Source organism: Bos indicus x Bos taurus, chromosome 16, assembly GCF_003369695.1.
Source record: "Bos indicus x Bos taurus breed Angus x Brahman F1 hybrid chromosome 16, Bos_hybrid_MaternalHap_v2.0, whole genome shotgun sequence".
Taxonomy (NCBI): Eukaryota; Metazoa; Chordata; class Mammalia; order Artiodactyla; family Bovidae; genus Bos; species Bos indicus x Bos taurus.
In genome coordinates this window covers 56623484-56641736 of record NC_040091.1, presented here as the reverse complement: position 1 = coordinate 56641736, position 18253 = coordinate 56623484, and the positions used below count along the sequence as shown (strand labels likewise).

At 35.6% G+C, this 18253-nt stretch overlaps 1 protein-coding gene across 4 annotated transcripts in view; it reads left to right on the top strand.

Moving 5' to 3' along the window:
- The window catches only part of COP1 (COP1, E3 ubiquitin ligase), a 226045-nt gene that overhangs the window by 56442 nt on the left and 151350 nt on the right, over positions 1-18253 (top strand). For 3 of the 4 annotated variants that reach the window (XM_027565409.1, XM_027565408.1, XM_027565411.1), the window contains exons 6-7: positions 4893-4961; positions 15048-15107. In XM_027565409.1, the coding sequence (XP_027421210.1) occupies positions 4893-4961; positions 15048-15107 (129 nt within the window). The remainder of the gene's footprint in view (positions 1-4892; positions 4962-15047; positions 15108-18253) is intronic. The other variant, XM_027565410.1, reaches the window with a different exon arrangement.

Genomic DNA, 18253 nt, shown 5'->3' with positions numbered 1-18253 from the left:
CAGCCTTGAAATACTCCTTTTCCTATTTGGAGCCAGTCTGTTGTTCCATGTCCAGTTCTAACTATTGCTTCCTGACCTGCATACAGGTTTCTTGAGAGGCAGGTCAGGTGGTCTGGTATTCCCATCTCTTGAAGAATGTTCCACAGTTTATTGTGATCCACACAGTTGAAGGCTTTGGTATAGTTAATAAAGCAGAAATAGATGTTTTTCTGGAACTCTCTTGCTGTTTTAATGATCCAGCAGATGTTGGCAATTTGATCTCTGGTTCCTCTGCCTTTTCTAAAACCAGCTTGAACATCTGGAAGTTCATGGTTCACGTACTGCTGAAGCCTGGCTTGGAGAATTTTGAGCATTACTTTACGGGTATATGAGATGAGTGCAATTGTGCGGTAGTTTGAGCATTCTTTGGCATTGCCTTTCTTTGGGATTGGAATGAAAACTGACCTTTTCCAGTCCTGTGGCCACTGCTGAGTTTTCCAAATTTGCTGGCATATTGAGTGCAGAACCTTGACATCATCATCTTTTAGGATTTGAAATAGCTCACCTGGAATTCCATCACCTCCACTAGCTTTGTTCGTAGTGATGCTTTCTAAGGCCCACTTGACTTCCCATTCCTGGATGTCTGGCTCTAGGTGAGTGATCACACCATCGTGATTATCTGGGTTGTGAAGGTTTTTTTTATATAGTTCTTCTATGTATTCTTGCCACCTCTCCTTAGTATCTTCTGCTTCTGTTAGGTCCACACTATTTCTGTCCTTTATTGAGCCCATCTTTGCATGAAATGTTCCCTTGGTATCCCTAATTTTCTTGAAGAGATCTCTAGTCTTTCGTGTTCTATTATTTTCTTCTATTTTTTTGTATTGATCGCTGAAGAAGGCTTTCTAATCTCTCTTTGCTATTCTTTGGAACTCTTATTCAGATATTTATTTTTTCCTTGCTGCATTGGTTATTGATGTGTGCTAAGTCATTTCAGTCGTGTCCAACTCTGCAACCCTGTGGACTGTAGCCCACTAGGCTCCTCTGTCGGTGGGATTCTCCAGGCAATAATACTGGAGTGGGTTGCCAGGGATTTTTTAGAAGTATTTTTGATTATTTATTTTTCATTGGTTTCTATGATTCTTGGATCATGTATTTTGAAGCTCATTATTAGGTACATACATGTTTAGGATTGTGATGTTTTCTGGATGTATCATCTCCTTTGTTACTATGGATTGTATACATTTAATGCTGGAAATACACCTTGTTCTGAAGTCTGTTTTTATATTTTCTTATGTTATTGATAATATAGCTTAAGTAGTTTAGTTATGACTAGCATTTCTGTGATATATTCTTCTGTATCTTTGTACCTCTGTTTTATTGTTGCCTTAATGTTTTAAAAATGTGTCTCTTCAGATGTATAGAACAGTCTTTTGGACTCTTGGGAGAGGACGAGGGTGGCATGATTTGGGAGAATGGCATTGAAACATGTATATTATCATATGTGAAACTAATCACCAGTCCAGGATTGATGCATGATACAGGGTGCTCGGGGCTGGTGCACTGGGATGAACCAGATGGATGGGATGGGGAGGGACGTGGGAGGGGGGTTCAGGATGGGGAACACAGGTACACTCATGGCGGATTCATGTTAATGTATGCGAAACCAATACAATATTGTAAAGTAATTAGCCTCCAATTAAAATAAATTTGTATTCTAAAAAAGCTTTTTATATAGTAAAAAAAATACAAAAATAAAAGTGTGTCTCTTTACTGTATGTAGTTGAATTATTTAACTTATATGCAGAGTACATCATGAGAAATGCTGAGCTGGAAGAAGCACAAGCTGGAATCAAGATTGCCAGGAGAAATATCAATAACCTCAGATATGCAGATGACACCACCCTTATGGCAGAAAGTGAAGAGGAACTAAAAAGCCTCTTGATGAAAATGAAAGAGGAGAGTGAAAAAGTTGGCTTAAAGCTCAACATTCAGAAAACTAAGATCATGGCATCCGGTCCCATCACTTCATGGGAAAGAGATGGGGAAACAGTGGAAACAGTGTCAGACTTTATTTTTTGGAGCTCCAAAATCACTGCAGATGGTGACTGCAGCCATCAAATTAAAAGACGCCTACTCCTTGGAAGGAAAGTTATGACCAACCTAGATAGCATATTGAAAAGCAGAGACATTATTTTGCCAACAAAGGTCCGTCTAAGTCACGGCTATGGTTTTTCCAGTGGTCATGTATGGATATGAGAGTTGGACTGTGAAGAAAGCTGAGCACCGAAGAATTGATGCTTTTCAACTGTGGTGTTGGAGAAGACTCTTGAGAGTCCCTTGGACTGCAAGGAGATCCAGCCAGTCCATTCTGAAGGAGATCAACCCTGGGATTTCTTTGGAAGGACTGAAACTCCAGTACTTTGGCCACCTCATGCGAAGAGTTGACTCACTGGAAAAGAGTCTGATGCTGGGAGGGATTGGGGGCAGGAGGAGAAGGGGACGACAGAGGATGAGATGGATGCATGGCATCACCGACTCGATGGACGTGAGTTTGAGTGAACTCCGGGAGTTGGTGATGGACAGGGAGGCCTGGCATGCTGCGATTCATGGGGTCGCAAAGAGTCGGACACGACTGAGCGACTGAACTGAATAAGCTCATTAATTCAAGTGTTTAAGTTCATTTAAATGTGATATGATCATTGGTGTGGCTAGGTTTGAGCTCACCACATTTGTATTTTTCTGGTTTTCCATATTTTCCTTATTTCCTGTTTCTTCTTTCTTGCTTTCTTTAGAGAGCATTGTGTTTCCAGGATTTCATTTTAGCATATTATCCTCTCTGCTTTTTGCATGTTGCTTACAATTATTATATTTCTAGTGGTTTCTCTAAAGATTATAGAATTCCTCTTTTACTTTTCACAATCAACCTTGAATTTATAGTATAACAGTTCCAGGACATTGTTATTCAAATCAACATTAAATACACGGTTGATGTTTAAGCAATGCAGTAAGTAGACATGCTGACCCCTGTGAATTTGAAAATCTGAATCTAACTTTATAATCTGCCCACCACATCCATAGTTCACCATCTGTGCATTCAGCCAACTGTGGATCATGTGGTACTATAGTTTGTATTTATTGAAAAAATGCTGTGCATAAATGGACCCGTGTAGTTCTAACCTGTGTTGTTTAAGGGTCAACTATATGTCATTTTCTGGAAAATATAAGATCTCATAGTATTTCAATTTACCAAGCTCCTGCCTTTTGTGATTCAAATTATAAATGTTATAAACTCCACCTATGTTTGCTTTGAAAAGTCACTAGTCTTTTGAAGATATGTTGCAAAAAAGGATAGAAAAGGACCCTTTTGAACCAATATGTTTACCCTTTGAGATGTCTTTATTTTCTCTTGTAAACCTGAGGTTCCGTCTGAGTCATTTTCCTTTTGTCTGTATGATTTCTTTTCTGTTTCTTGTAGAGCTGATAGGTTTGATCTTCATAGAAGTCTAGTTTTTTGTTTTTCTTTTAGCACCTTATTGATATATTTTCATTTTCTGTTTGCTTCTTTGATTCTGATGAAGTTTTCAGTCATTCTTACTGTTCTTCCCCTTAAGATAGTGTATCCTTTTTAGCTGCTCTTAAGATGTTCTTTTTGACATTGGTTTTCAATAGTTTGACTATGGTATTCCTTGGTTTCATTTAAAAAATATTTATTCTGGTTGTGTTTCACAGAACAAGAGGATCTGTTTGTTGAACATGTGAACATTATTCAGCCCTGTACTCTCTGCTTTTCCTTAGGGTTTCAATTATATGTTTTATTTTTCATATTATCCCACATTTTTCTGGTGCTGCTTTTTTTTTTTTTTTTTTTGACCTGTCTGAATTCGTTACTTCTTTCGTCTGCTCTGTCCATCTGTTCCTAACTTTATCTGAAGTTATTTTGTTTTAATTTTTTTATTTCAGACTGTATTCTTCATTTCTTTGCACTTTGATTTTTCAGTTATTTTCTAATTGTCTGTTTTTTTACTCATGTCCATTTTTCTTTTCTTTAATAATATATTAAATAATATAAAAATATTAAATAATATTAAAGAATAATATATTCTTTTAGCCTGTTTATGTCTCTTGACTTTCCTACTTCTTTTCATGTCTTGTAATTTTAAAATTATGTCTTAGATGTTCTATATTCCAGAGCAGTATATATAGACTAAACTGGTTAATACTTTCTTCCTGAATGGTCTTGTCTTTTCATTTGTCAGGAAGCAAGGATAAGAGGTTGACGTCTTTGGTCTGATCAGGAATTTAGCTGAGTTGGAGCTCACTTGTTGCTTGAGCTAGTTTCAGTTCATTCAGAGTGAAGTGGGGAATTCCTGCCTGTCAGTGGTTAGGACTCTGCTTTCACTGCCAAGGGGCTGAGTAGTCCCTGGTCTGGGCACTAAGATCCTGCAAGCCAAACTGGCCATGCTTTTTTGTAGTATGTATGATACCTCAGTGATGCTTCAAATTTTGACTGGCTAGTAAGGGCTACCTCTAGTTGTGGTCTGAGGGCTTCTCATTATGGTGACTTTTCTTGTCACGGTGATGGGCTCTATTGTGTGTGGGCTAAATAGTTGTGGCTCAGTAGCTGTGATGCTCAGGCTTAGTGGCTCCATGGCATGTGGGATCTTCCTGGACCAGGAATTGAACCCGTGTCTCTGGCATTGGCAGGAGGATTCTTTACCACTGAGTGACTAGGGAAGCCTGTAATGGCTTGCTTTTAAAAATACCAATTAGCAAGTAGGAAACTGACAAAATAGAAATGAGACTAACTTAAATGGATGAATAAAGTTGCTTCATACTGATTATGCTGTGGTGTTAAAGAAGACTTTGAATTCAAAGTTGTATTTTAAAAGAACAATTATAATTTTCTATTATAGGAATCACATGCAGCCCAACTACAGATCCTTATGGAATTCCTCAAGGTTGCAAGAAGAAATAAGAGAGAGGTATATTATTTTGTGTGTTTTACATAATGTTTCTTTACTGTTATTGATTCTTGACATTTTTGTCCCCATTTTTGTGAAAGCACATCAGGCTTAAAATTTTATTTAAATATTTGAAAGCATTTGAGTTTTCAGGAGTTGTGTTTGTTTTTTTTTTAAGCTTTGTTATTTAACTTCTTTTACCTTTGCAACTTGATATGTTAAAAATCCCTTTTTAGACATGAGTTAAAACATTTTCTGTAGATTTGAAAATAATGACATTACCTCACAGCTATAAAGAATAGCTACAAAGAATGAAAGTTAGGCTCAAATGACAGTTAGGCTCAAACTTTTACCCTTAAAAGAAAACATAGGAGTTACAGTTTTCCTATGATTAAAATGCATGCTGGAGAGGAAAAACAAGTAAAAATATAGCTACCTATTTAGAACTTGGAAAGTGTAAGCCATGCAGGATAACTAAAAAATAACTTTTTATTAGCAATTTTAGAACCATAGTATGCTAACTAAGCATTTTAACATGTCAAAGTCATTTCATAATAGTACGAAATATGGGAAAACCAAAGACAAAATCCTATATTCTCAGTAGCATGCTAAAATAACTTTGAAAATGGTTTTATATTTAAATTCCTAACTGACTCAAATCTTACATTTTTACTTTCAGTTGTCTAATTAGGTCATTTTCACTCAAAAAAATATAACCATGTATTTTAGGCTTCAGGCAGTCTTTATTATTTTTTGAAAATAAAAAGATGAGAACTTATTTTGATAACTGTGCATTGCCAGAACTTTATATTATCTTAGTTCGATATTTCCACTTCTTTTTGACTATTCATGATGTCTATTTTTAGCTTTTTTTTTTACTTTGTTCAGATTGGATTTTTCCACATTATGCTTCTCTTTATAGCTAAATGTTGTTCACATGGTTTATGATTGTATTTTCCTTTAACTTTTGCTGAAGTAGTAGTTGTGATTTTAATATGTTTTAATATCTATTAAAATTATTTTCATTGTGAATTCAAGATTTATATATACTTAAAGACTTTTAATTTATTTTTTTGGTGGGTACTTTATCTTCAACTTCAATTTGTTTAAGAATCACCTGAAGATCTTCTTAGAATCCAAGTTCTGATGAAGAGGGTGTGTGTTGGAAGCCTAAAAATCTGCATTTCTAGCGAGCTCCAGATGATGATGCTCTTGGTCCTTGAACCATAGTTTAAGTAATAAAGTTGAACATTTTATGACATATGGAAGCAAAATGATTAATTCAGTACCCAGCCATCATTGCTATAGCAAATTCTTTGGAAAAGTGATAGTTTTTTCTATTTCATATATACTTTCTGCCCTCCTAAAACAACATCAGATTGTTTTGCAGTAGTTTTATGTGGTTCTTTTTATATTAGACTTTGAACTCATTGAATGAAATTAAGACATAGGAAATTACTTGATAATGAATCAGTTAAGTGAACAGTCCAAACATAAGGATAAAGTGAAAGTGAAGTCGCTCAGTCGTGTCCGACTCTTAGCGACTCCATGGACTGTAGCCTACCAGGCTCCTCCATCCGTGGGATTCTCCAGGCAAGAGTACTGGAGTGGAGTGCCATTGCATAAGGATAACTGGGGATTAAATGAAATGGCCGATTATTATCTATGATCTGAATTATTAAGGTTTTCTTTTCTCTCTGAGATTTTTTACACTTCTCTAGAGTGTCTTGATGCTTGCAACATATTTAGATTTGAAATTGTTTCAGGCAAGAAGGATATAGCATATAACTATAAAATAATACAGATTGACCAGAAGGTCAGTTACTGCTTTTGATTTTTTTCCCTCAAGATTAGTTTGCAGACTCTGGAAATTAGCTTTGTGATTTTATGCAGAACTTCCAATAGGGCAGTTGAATCTGCTTTTCAGAGTTAACATACTTACTTGTTCAGGTGTCACATCTTGCTTTTAGAATTGTAGATTTAATTTAAAAAAATTTTTTTTCTATTGACTCTCTTTTGAGTATTAAGAGAAGGGAATATGCAAGGCACAGAGTAGGCATTTTCATTAATTATTTATTTCTGTGTAACAAGTTACCCTCAAAATGAATGGCTTAAAAACAGCAAACATTTACTATCTAGTGTCAAGAATCCTGGTGTAGAATAACTGAGTGCCTTGGCTCAGGGTTTCTCACCAAGTGAAGCAATCCAGGTGTTGGCCAGGGTAGCAGTTATCTTAAGGTTCTATGGGGATAGGAATGCATCCAAATTAACTCATTGGCTGTTGGGAAGAGATACCAAATTCTTACCACATGGGCTTCTCCATAGGATAACTTACTCCCTGGCAGCTGACTTCCTCAGAGTGAGAAAGCCAGCAGTCACATGCTTTCTGTAGCTTAATCTTGAAAGTTACATCTCAAGAAATGTTTTGTTTTTTCTATTAGAAGCAAATTTTTGGGTCTAGCCCACACAAATAGGGAATTACACAGGTTATGGATTCTGAGGTAGGACTCTTTGGAGGCTGTCTTAGAGCCAGCCTGCCACAGCACTCAACAAATATATGTTTTTAAATGAACATGCTATTCTTTCTTCAAAGTTAGATTGAACAAGAGGGCTCCAGTTTCTATGTAAAAACCAGTCTCCTTGGCGCAAATTTGTACCAGCATTTGAACAATTTGCCTTACATTTCATTCAATTTAATTTTAAAATATACTTTTGGTCATTTGTAGTACCTTTTTAATTCCTTGTAATAGGACAGTTTTGAGGGACCTTGGTTTCCTTTTGGTTTTGTTTGAAGTTTTATTTTGAATATAAATATATTGCATTTTAATATTTTTATACGAAATAAAGCATAGAAAAGTTTGTAAAACAAATTACAGTTTAAAGATTCATAGCGCGATCATCCATGTAACCACCATCCTGATCCAGTGATAGATTTTTGCTAGGACTCGTAAAACTCTCTGCCTACCCTTTCCAGATGATAGTCTTTTCCCTTGCCTTTAGGTAGTCAGTATTCTGACGTCTCTGTTTTTCTTTATTGTTTTAAAGTCTAAGTATTTTTAATTTATAAGTCTCTTCTTTTGAATTAATATAAATGCACTTCTGCCTTATGTAATGTTTTGTTCTTCTCTTTGGCTCAGTGTTAAGATTCATCCCTAGTGTTGTATATGGCTATAATTGATTCCCTTTTGTTGTTGTATAGTATTCTATTAATTGAATACACACCATTTTTGTTATTGTAAACAATGTTACTATCTTATATATATATCTTATCAAGGTATATATTAGAATGTATATCTCAATGCTTCATATGTAGAAATGAAATTATTAAGTCATAGGGTATGTACATCTTCAAATTTAGTAGATAATGCCAAACAATGCCTGAGTGGTTGAATTGGTTACTCTTCCTGCAGGAATTGTAGGAATGTTCCTGTTGTACTATATTCTTGCCAGTACTTGTTATCAGTAGACTTTTTCCAGTTTAGCTCATCTTGGGATATGTATTGGTATCTCTTTGTGGTTTTAAGTTGCATTTCCCTGATGGATAATGAGGTTGAGTACTCAGTACTATAAATTGGCCATTTGGATTTTTGTGTATGTATGAAGTACTTGGTTTAAGCTTTGTGCATCTTTTCTATTTCATTGATTTTCCTTCTGGTTTGCTTATATATTCTAGATAAAAGTTCTTTGTTCTATCTATCTATCTACTTATCTATAGCAGATCTTTCTCCCCCTCTAATTGGGCTGCTTTTTTCATTGTGTTAATGATGTTATTTGATGAAGAGAAGTTTCTGTCTATAGTGGAGTCAAATTTATTAGTCTTGCCTGTTATAATTAGTGCCTTTTCTATTAGGTAAAGAATTCTTCTCCACCTGAAGTCTGCTTGAATCTTTTATTTTTTTTTCCATACATATATCTATAATCTACTTGGGAATTTTTCATATGAATATCCAGATGTCTAAGCATCCTTGATTAAAAAATTCATCCTTTTCCCATTGCTTTGAAATACCACGTCTCTCATACATCATGTGTCCATACATACATGGGTCTATTTCCAGGATCTCTCTTGCTCCACTGGTCTGTTTGTCTGTCTTTCTGGCAATACCACATTGTATTAAATACTAGAACTTTGAAGTAAGTTACTATTCTTTTTTAGGAAAGTTGCAGCTATTCATGGCTCTTTGTATTTCTCTATAAATTTTAAAACCAGCTGATACATTTCCATGGTATACCTGCTGTGATTTTTATTGGGATTACTTTGACTCCATAGATCAATTTTGGAGGCTCTCTTTACAATACTGAGCCCTCTAGCCGTTGAACATGGTATTTCTCTCTGTATATATAGTTCCTTAAAAATGGCCTCCAAAATTTTGATATTTTTCAGGATATTATTCTTACATATCTATTTTAGAGTTGTCCTTAGGTCTTCAATCGTTTTTATGCTACTCTAAGTGATGTCTGTGTCTTTAATTTCAGTTTCTTACTATTTATTGCTGGCATATAGAAATGCAATTGATTTTGACACATACTTTTTTTTTGTATCCAGCAACTTTGTTAAACTCATTGATTCTAATAATTTATTTGTAGATTATTTTGTATTTTCTTTGCACACATCATCATCTGCAAATAATAACAGTTTAGTTTCTTTCTTTATGATCCTTATATCCTTTATTTATTTTTCTTGTCTTACTCTGCTGGCTAGGATATCCGGTACAGTGATGAATAGAAGTGGTGATAGCGGGGCATCCTAGTCTTGGTGCTGATCTCAAAGTGAAAGCTTTCGACGTGTCACCATTAGGTATGATGTTTTCTGTAGGTTTTTGGTAGGTATTTTTTTAATCATTCAAGGAGCTAAGTTCTATTCCCAGTTTCCTAAGAGAATTTTTTTTATAATTATAAGTGGGGGTTGAATATTCTCCAAAATTTTTGTGCAGTTGAGATGATATAATTTTTTTTCATTATATTAAAATGGATCATTATTTGTTTAACATTAAAAACTCTATCAGCTTTGCACCTAGGGTGACCAGCTGTCCTGATTTGCCCAGGAGTGTTCTAGTTTTATCACTGAATGTTCTGTATTCTAGATAAGTAGGACAGTTGTTTGCCCTCTTTGGCTCCCTTATTGCATCTATATTCACTAATAAGGTGGTTCTTTAACTTTTTATACACTGATCTTGTCCGGTTTTGTTATAAAGTTGGTTTTATCAAATTGGTTGGAGAATGTTTCCTCTTTTTCTGTTTTCTGGAAGAATTTGTATAATCTAGGATGAATATCTTTGCTGAATATTTAAAGATTTTGCTGGAAAAGCTATATGGACCTGTTGTTTGCAGAAACTTTGTTGATTCATTTACTGCTTATTCAGATTTTTGTTTTAGATATCATTTTTGACATGTTATATTTTTTCTAAGAGTTGTCTGTTTCTTCTGAGTTTTCAAATTTTTTAGTATTAGATTGGTCTTAATACTAAGCTTTTAATATGCTAGAGTTTTTAGTGATGTCTTTCATTCCTGACTCTGCTCATTGGTGCTGTACATTTTTCTGTTTGTTTGTTTTGATCAGGTCATGTCAGGGATTCAGGGATGTATCACTTTTATGAGTTTTATCCAGGAACCAGCTTTTTCGCTTTGTTTATGTTCTCTATTTTATTTTTGTTTTCCATTTTCTTAATTACCCTCCTTAGAATTACATTGTCCATCCTTCTACTTCTTTTGGTTTTATTTTGTTGTTTCTCTTCTAATTTGTTAACTTGGATATACATATTAGTAGGCAGACTTTATTTTTAATAATAGACACATTTCAGGCCATAGTTCTTTTAGTTGCATCTAATAATTTTGGTATGGCATTTTGTTTGTTATTCCTTAGTTCAATGTAGTCTCTAATTTTCGTTATACTTTTTCTTAGGCATGTGGGTTATTTATAGATAAACTTGTTACTTGGGTATTGGGATTCTTTCATTTAAAAAGAGGTTACTTATTTTATTTTTGATTGTGTTGGGTCTTCATTGCTGCCTGTGGGCTTTCTCTAGTTGTGTCAAGTGGGGGCTACTCTTGGTTGCTGTGCACAGGCTTCTCATTGTGGTGGCTGCTCTTGTTGCTGAGCACAGGTTCTAGGCACACAGGCTTCAGTAATTGTGGCTCATGGGCTCTAGAGAGCAGGCTCTGTAGTTATAGTACATGGACTTAATTGCCCCGTGGCATGTGGAATCTTCCTGGACCAGGGATCAAACCCACATCCCCTGCATTTGGAGGTGGATTCTTATCTACTGTACTACCAATGGAGACCTTTTTTTTAAAAAAATTATGGATTTCTGTTATAATTGCATTGTTATCAGAAAATAATTTGGTTTTTATAGTATGATATTTGCACTGTCACATGTTAGTTCATTAAATTTTGAAATATTTGTGCTTGTAAAGAATGTGTTTCCTGCAGTTGCAGTATGGTAAGAATGTTTTGCATCCTGTTGAATCTTTGGTTCTTTGTTGTATCACTAACTTATTTGAGGTGAATTTCTTGTATACAGCAGAGGTTTTTCATTCACCCTGCCGGACTCAGTCTTATAATTTTGTATTTAAACCATTTACATTTAATGTAAAAGAGTTTAAGCCTGCCATTTTATTATGTTGTTGTTTCTTTTCTCTTTTGATTTTTTGTTATTATGTTTTTTCTTTAGGAGTTACTTCATTGTATTTCTATTTTTTTAAAGACATTTTTTAGAGCAGTTTTAAGTTCACAGAAGAATTGAAAAGATGGTACAGAGATTTTCCATATACCTCATAGTAATACACATTTAAATTTCCTCATTGTTTTTTTTATGACTTGAAAGCTCATTTCTTCTTAGGACTGAATATTATTCCATTGTCTTTATGAACCACTGTTTATCCATTCATCTGAAGGACATCTTGGTTGTTTCAAGTATTGTTAATTATGACTAAAACTGCTATCAATGTGTTTTTTTGGAATTGAAGTTTTCAACTCGCTTGGGTATATACCAAGGAGTGTGATTACTGGCTTCTATAAGAATATGTATAATTTTTAAAGAAACTGCCAAACTGCCTTTCAGAGTGGCTGTACAATTTTTCATTCCTACCAAGAATAAATGAGAGTTCTTGTTGCTACACATCTTTTTCAGCTTTTGGTGTTGTCAGTGTTCTGGATGTTGGCTATTCTAATTAGTATACAGTGCTTTTTTTTTTAATTTATTGTTAGTGCTTTTTTGTTTATATATATATAGTATTATTAATCTTACTGCTTTTTTTTTAAACCAGCTTTTCTTTTTTCTGGAAGTTTATCAGTATTCTTTTGTTCAGTTTTGAATATTTCAGATAATTGACGAGGTCTTGGCAACTGTAATTTACTAATTAGCTCTAAAAAACAAAATTAAGATACTGAATTTAATACTTCAGCATGTTTTTATTCAATCATGCTGCTGCTGCTGCTGCTAAGTTGCTTTAGTCATGTCCAACTCTGTGCGACCCCATAGACAGGCAGCCTACCAGGCTCCCCCGTCCCTGGGATTCTCCAGGCAAGCACATTGGAGTAGGTTGCCATTTCCTTCTCCAGTGCATGAAAGTGAAAAGTGAAAGTGAAGTCGCTCAGTCGTGTCTGACTCTTCGCGACCCCATGGACTGCAGCCTACCAGGCTCCTCCGTCCATGGGATTTTCCAGGCAGGAGTACTTATTCAGTCATAGTGAAGGTCAAATAAATGAGTGCCAATGATACCTAACTGCACCAAAGCTAATGTCAATTAAAGGGGGTTCTATTTTTGAATTCTTTTATGTTTTAGTCTTAAGGGATTCAGAGACTTCTGTTCTTCCCTTTTCAAATTTTTAAATAATTTCTTTGGGTTGTAATACAGTATACTGTATTGAGAGTGCTTGCTATTGATGACTTGGACTGTGCTCTCAAGTAGCATTTCTCCATCTTCTGTATTTATTATTATTATTATTTTTAGTACCCCCAAAAGTCACTATAATGTTAAGGCAGATTTGATCCAGAAATTTGTCAGTTTTCATTCCCGTTTGTGGTCTGTTTTCATTTAGATAATGACAGTTCAGCTTTATGAACTTTCTTCATGTGTTTCCAAAACATTCTTGGTCTCTGCTTTATGCTTTTATTCTAGATTCTGCCTCTCTGGTTTATGAAACACATTTGCAGAGTGAATTTAGCCTAGTTGTTCCTTTTGCTTTTTAAAACAGTTATCCTTTATCTTCTATTTCCTCATACTATAATGTCTTATATTGATGCCTGAAAGGACAACACTTGTTTCCTTTATTCATTACCTCTCTCCATATTTCTGGCCACCAAATGTGTAGGTGATTTTTTACACCAGCTAGTTCTCCAGTTCTCTGTAGATAAAGCAGAGTGTCCTGGAAATCAATTCAGGTCAATTCTATCTAGCACTGTTTACTTGGAGTTGGCCCCAGATTCCACTGGTTGAGGACTCAGTCCCATAAGACTGAGCTGCCCCTTCAGATTATAATTGCATGTCCAAGAAGTCACTTGTATATTTAACCTACTGGCTATAAATTGGCGGTTCCCATGTCCCCCTCCAAGAATGTGATAATTTGCTAAAATGGGTCACATAACAGGAAAATAGTTTACTTACTGCATCATCAGTTTATTGTAAAAGGATAGAACTGAGATATGTGGGAAGGGGCATGGAGCGTCCATACCCTCTCCAGGTGTGCCGTTCTCCCAGCATCCTCATATACTCCCCAACCTACATGTTCACCAACCCAGAAGCTCTTCCCTAGACTGAATTCCATGAGGCCAAGGGCTACAGTTTTCTAAATCCCGTTCTTCACAGTACTTAGCAAAATGTTTAAGATTGGTCAATATTTGAGTTAATATATTATCAACTGTCTATATATTGCCTCAGAAGAAAACATGCTTAAAAATCTGTTTATCCCTACTAGTTATCAGGTAAAATAAAGGTAAATAATAAGGTCCTATTTTCAAGTAGTAGTGTTATAACATAGTAGTTAACGGCATGAATTGTGGAGCTGCCTTGATTTCAACTCCAGTTCTGCTGTGTACTTACTGCGATCTTGGGCAAGTCACTTAATCTTTCTGTGATTTATTTTCCTGTATAATACTTCCTGTTGCACACCTAGCAATAAGTATTATATAAATATATTCATTATCATTATTTTATATTCTAAAAACTGGCTCAGGGGTTTTCCCTGAAAGTTCAGTGGTTAAGACTCAGCTCCCAACACAGGGGAACATGGGTTTGATTCCTGTTTGGGGAACTGAGATCCTGCATGCTGCACAAAAAATAAATGGCCAAAAAATAAAATTGGCCTCAATATATTTGGCTTAGATTAAGACAGCCACATATATATAATAATTATAGAAATTTAAATCTGATAGTGTTTCTGGAAAGCAGTTTTGTTTCATGTAGTGAAGAGTTGCTATTTCTCTTGATCAAATGATTTCATTTTAATAATCTCAATAAAATTTGGAATGCAGACTCATAATCTAAAATGCAGACTCATGGTTCAGAATTACTTACGATTGTCAAGTATATCATTAAATATAATAATTAAAATGTTTGCATTTTAAAGGCATGGAGAAAAGTTATGGTGCAATAGGCAAAATGTCAAAGATGAGGCATAATCTTAAATATGTTTTAAAAAATGCATAAGAGGGTAACTTGTGATTGCTTTTGGGTGGTAGAATTTAATCTTCAAGACTTATTTTTATTTTAAAAATGAGGTTAACAACTGACATGCTGATATTAATTGCTGACAGTTAAATGAGGTGATTTGAAAGTTCTTTGGATATCTGTTTTTATTAAATCATATTGTTATTGTTCATCTTTAATATTTTTATTATAAAGCCAATTATTCTATTAAACAAAGAACGATTTTCTTAAATATTAAGTCTTTACATTTACTTTTTAACATAGGAACTTGCATAAAAACTGCTTTTTTTTTTTTAAACATAAAAACTGCTTTTTATCTGCAGTTTTTCACCCCTACAGTTTACCATTAGTGCACAATTTCCTAAAAATCATATTCCAAATGTAAAATTACTTTATGATTGTGGTGATGCCAGTGTGGTTTGGTTTAGGCTTTTTTTTTTTTCCCCCCTCTCTAATCTACAGCAACTGGAGCAGATTCAGAAGGAGTTAAGTGTTTTGGAAGAGGATATCAAAAGAGTGGAAGTAAGATCAAGAATTTCTTACATCTCGAGTAGCTTTTCAATTTCATGAAAATTTTGCTTTTCCTTTAAATTGCTGCATTAAGTTAATGGGATTGGTCTCCGCTACATAGAAAGTAACAGGCATAATTTCTGCAATAATTTATTAGGAGCCCTTTTCCTCTGAGTTAATGATCAAAAGTTAGAGTTTAAGCAGTTAGTAAACAAAGCTACTTTTCTTAATGTTTGCAAAGAATATTTTCAAAGTAGAGACTGATATGTCCTGTTTTTCTATACTTTGGTGAGTTGAACAGTAATGATCCAGTTGCCATTCAGTCACTCAGTCGTGTCCAGCTCTTTGTCACCCCATGGACTACAGCACACCAGGCTTCCCTGTCCTTCACCATCTCCCAAAGCTTGCCCAGACTCATATGTATTGAGTTGGTGATACCATCCAACCATCTTGTCCTTTGTCTTCTGCTTCTCCTCCTGCTTTCAATCTTTCCCAGCATCAGGGTCTTTTCCAGTGAATCGGCTCTTTGTATCAGGTGGCCGAAGTATTGGAGTTTTAGCGTCAGCATCAGTCCCTCCAGTGAGTATTCAAGATTGATTTCCTTAGGATTGAGTGGTTTGATCCCCTTGCAGTCCAAGGGACTCTCAAGAGTCTTCTCCAACACCACAGTTCAAAAGCATCAATTCTTCAGTGCTTAGCCTTCTTTATGGTCCAACTCTCACATTAGTACATGACTGCTAGAGAAACCGTAACTTTGACTAATGCCAAAGAAGGTGAAGTAGAACAATTCTGTGAAGACCTACAAGACTTTATAGAACTTTATAGAACCCGAAAAAGATGTCCTTTTCGTCATAGGGGACTGGAATGAAAAGCAGGAAATCAAGAGATACCTGGAGTAACAGGCAAGTTTCACCTTGTAGTACAAAATGAAGAACTTGTAGTACAAAATGAAGCAGGGCAAAGGCTAACAGAGTTTTGCCAAAAGAATGCACTTGTCATAGCAAACACCCTTTTCCAACAACACGAGAATACTCTACACATGGACATCACCAGATGGTCAACACCGAAATCAGATTGATTATATTCTTTGCAGCCAAAAATGGAGAAGCTCTATACAGTCAGCAGAAACAAGACTGGGTACTGACTGTGGCTCAGATCACAAACTCCTTATTGCAAAATTCATACTTAAACTGAAGAAAGCAGGGAAAACCATTAGACCATTCAGGTATGACCTAAATCAAATCTCTTACAATTATACAGTGGAAGTAATGAATATATTCAATGGATTAGATCTGACAGAGTGCCTGAAGAACTGTGGACGGAATTTCATAATATTGTACATGAGGTGGTAATCAAAACCATCCTCAAGAAAAAGAAATGCAGAAAGGCAAAATGGTTTTCTGGCGAGGTCTTACAAATAGCTGAGAAAAGAGAAGCGAAAGGCAAGGGAGAAAAGGAAAGATACACCCATCTGCATGCAGAGTTCCAAAGAATAGCAAGGAGAGATAAGAAACCCTTCCTAAGTGATCAATGCAAAGAAATAGAGGAAAACAGTAGAATGGGAAAGACTAGAGATCTCTTCAAGAAAATTAGAGACACTGAGGGAACATTTCATGCAAAGATGGGCTCAATAAAGGACAGAAATAGTAGGGACCTAACAGAAGCAGAAGCCATTAAGAAAAGGCGGCAAGAATACACAGAAGAACTATACAAAAAGGATCTTAATGACCCGGATAACCACAATGGATCACTCACCTAGACCTAGACATCTCAGAGTGTGAAGTCAAGTGGGCCTTAGGAAGTATCACTACAAAGCTAGTGGAGATGATGAATTCCAGCTGAGCTATTTCAAATCCTGAAAGATGATGCTGTGAAAATGCTACACTCAATATGTCAACAAATTTGGAAAACTCAGCAGGGGCCACAAAACTGGAAAAGTTCAGTTTTCATTCCAGTCCCCGGGAAGAGCAATGCCAATGAACGTTCAGACTACTATACAGTGGCCCTCATTTCACATGCTAGCAAAGGAATGCTCAAAATTCTCCAAGCTAGGCTACAACAGTACGTGAACCAAGAACTTCCAGATGTTCAAGCTGGATTTAGAAAAGGCAGAGGAACCAGAGATCAAATTACCAACATGCATTGGATTATAGCAAAAGGAAGAGAATTCCAGAAAAACATCTCCTTCTGTTTCATTGACTACTCTAAAGCCTTTGTGTGGATCACGAAAAACTGTGGAAAATTCTTCGAGATGGGAATACCAGACCACCTTACCTGCCTCCTGCGAAACCTCTATGCAGGTCAAGACAGAACAATTAGAACTGGACATGGAACAATGGACTGGTTTAAAATTGGGAAAGGAGTACGTCAAGGCTGCATATTATCACCCTGCTTATTTAACTTATGTGTAGAGTACATCATGCGAAATGCTGGGCTGGATGAAGCACAAGCTGGAATCAAGATTGCCAGGAGAAATATCAATGACCTCAGATAGGCAGATGACAGCACCTTTATGGCAGAAAGCAAAGAGGAACTAAAGAACCTCTTGATGAAGGTGAAATAGAGTGAAAAAGCTGGTTTAAAACTCAGCTCAAAAAACGAAGATCATGCTATCTAGTCCCATCACTTCATGGCAAATAGATGGAGAAAAAATGGAAACAGTGACAGATTTTATTTACTTGGGCTCCAAACTCTCTGCAGATGGTGATTGCAGCCATGAAATGAAAAGATGCTTGCTCCTGGAAGAAAAGCTATGACTAACCCAGGTTCAATCCCTGGGTTGGGAAGATCCTCTGCAGAAGGGAATGGCAATCCCCTCCACTCTTCTTGCTTAGAGGGCTACAGTTTGTGGGGTTGCCAAGAGTTGGACATGACTGATTGACTAACACACACCTAGACAGCGTATTAAAAAGCAGAGTCATTCCTTTGCCAACAAAGGTCTGTTTAGTCAGTTGCCATACTTATCTTAATATTTATCAGTAGGTTCTCACCTAGATTAAAAATGATTAGCTAGTTCACTGTTCACATAATGTACAGTGTGTCTCATTAAAAATATTTACATTTGTCTTTTTCTGCATTTGATGGCTTCATTAGTAATGAATAATATTTATTAAAGAATTTCTAGTTCTTTAAGTATGTATGTCATGAAAAAGACTTGT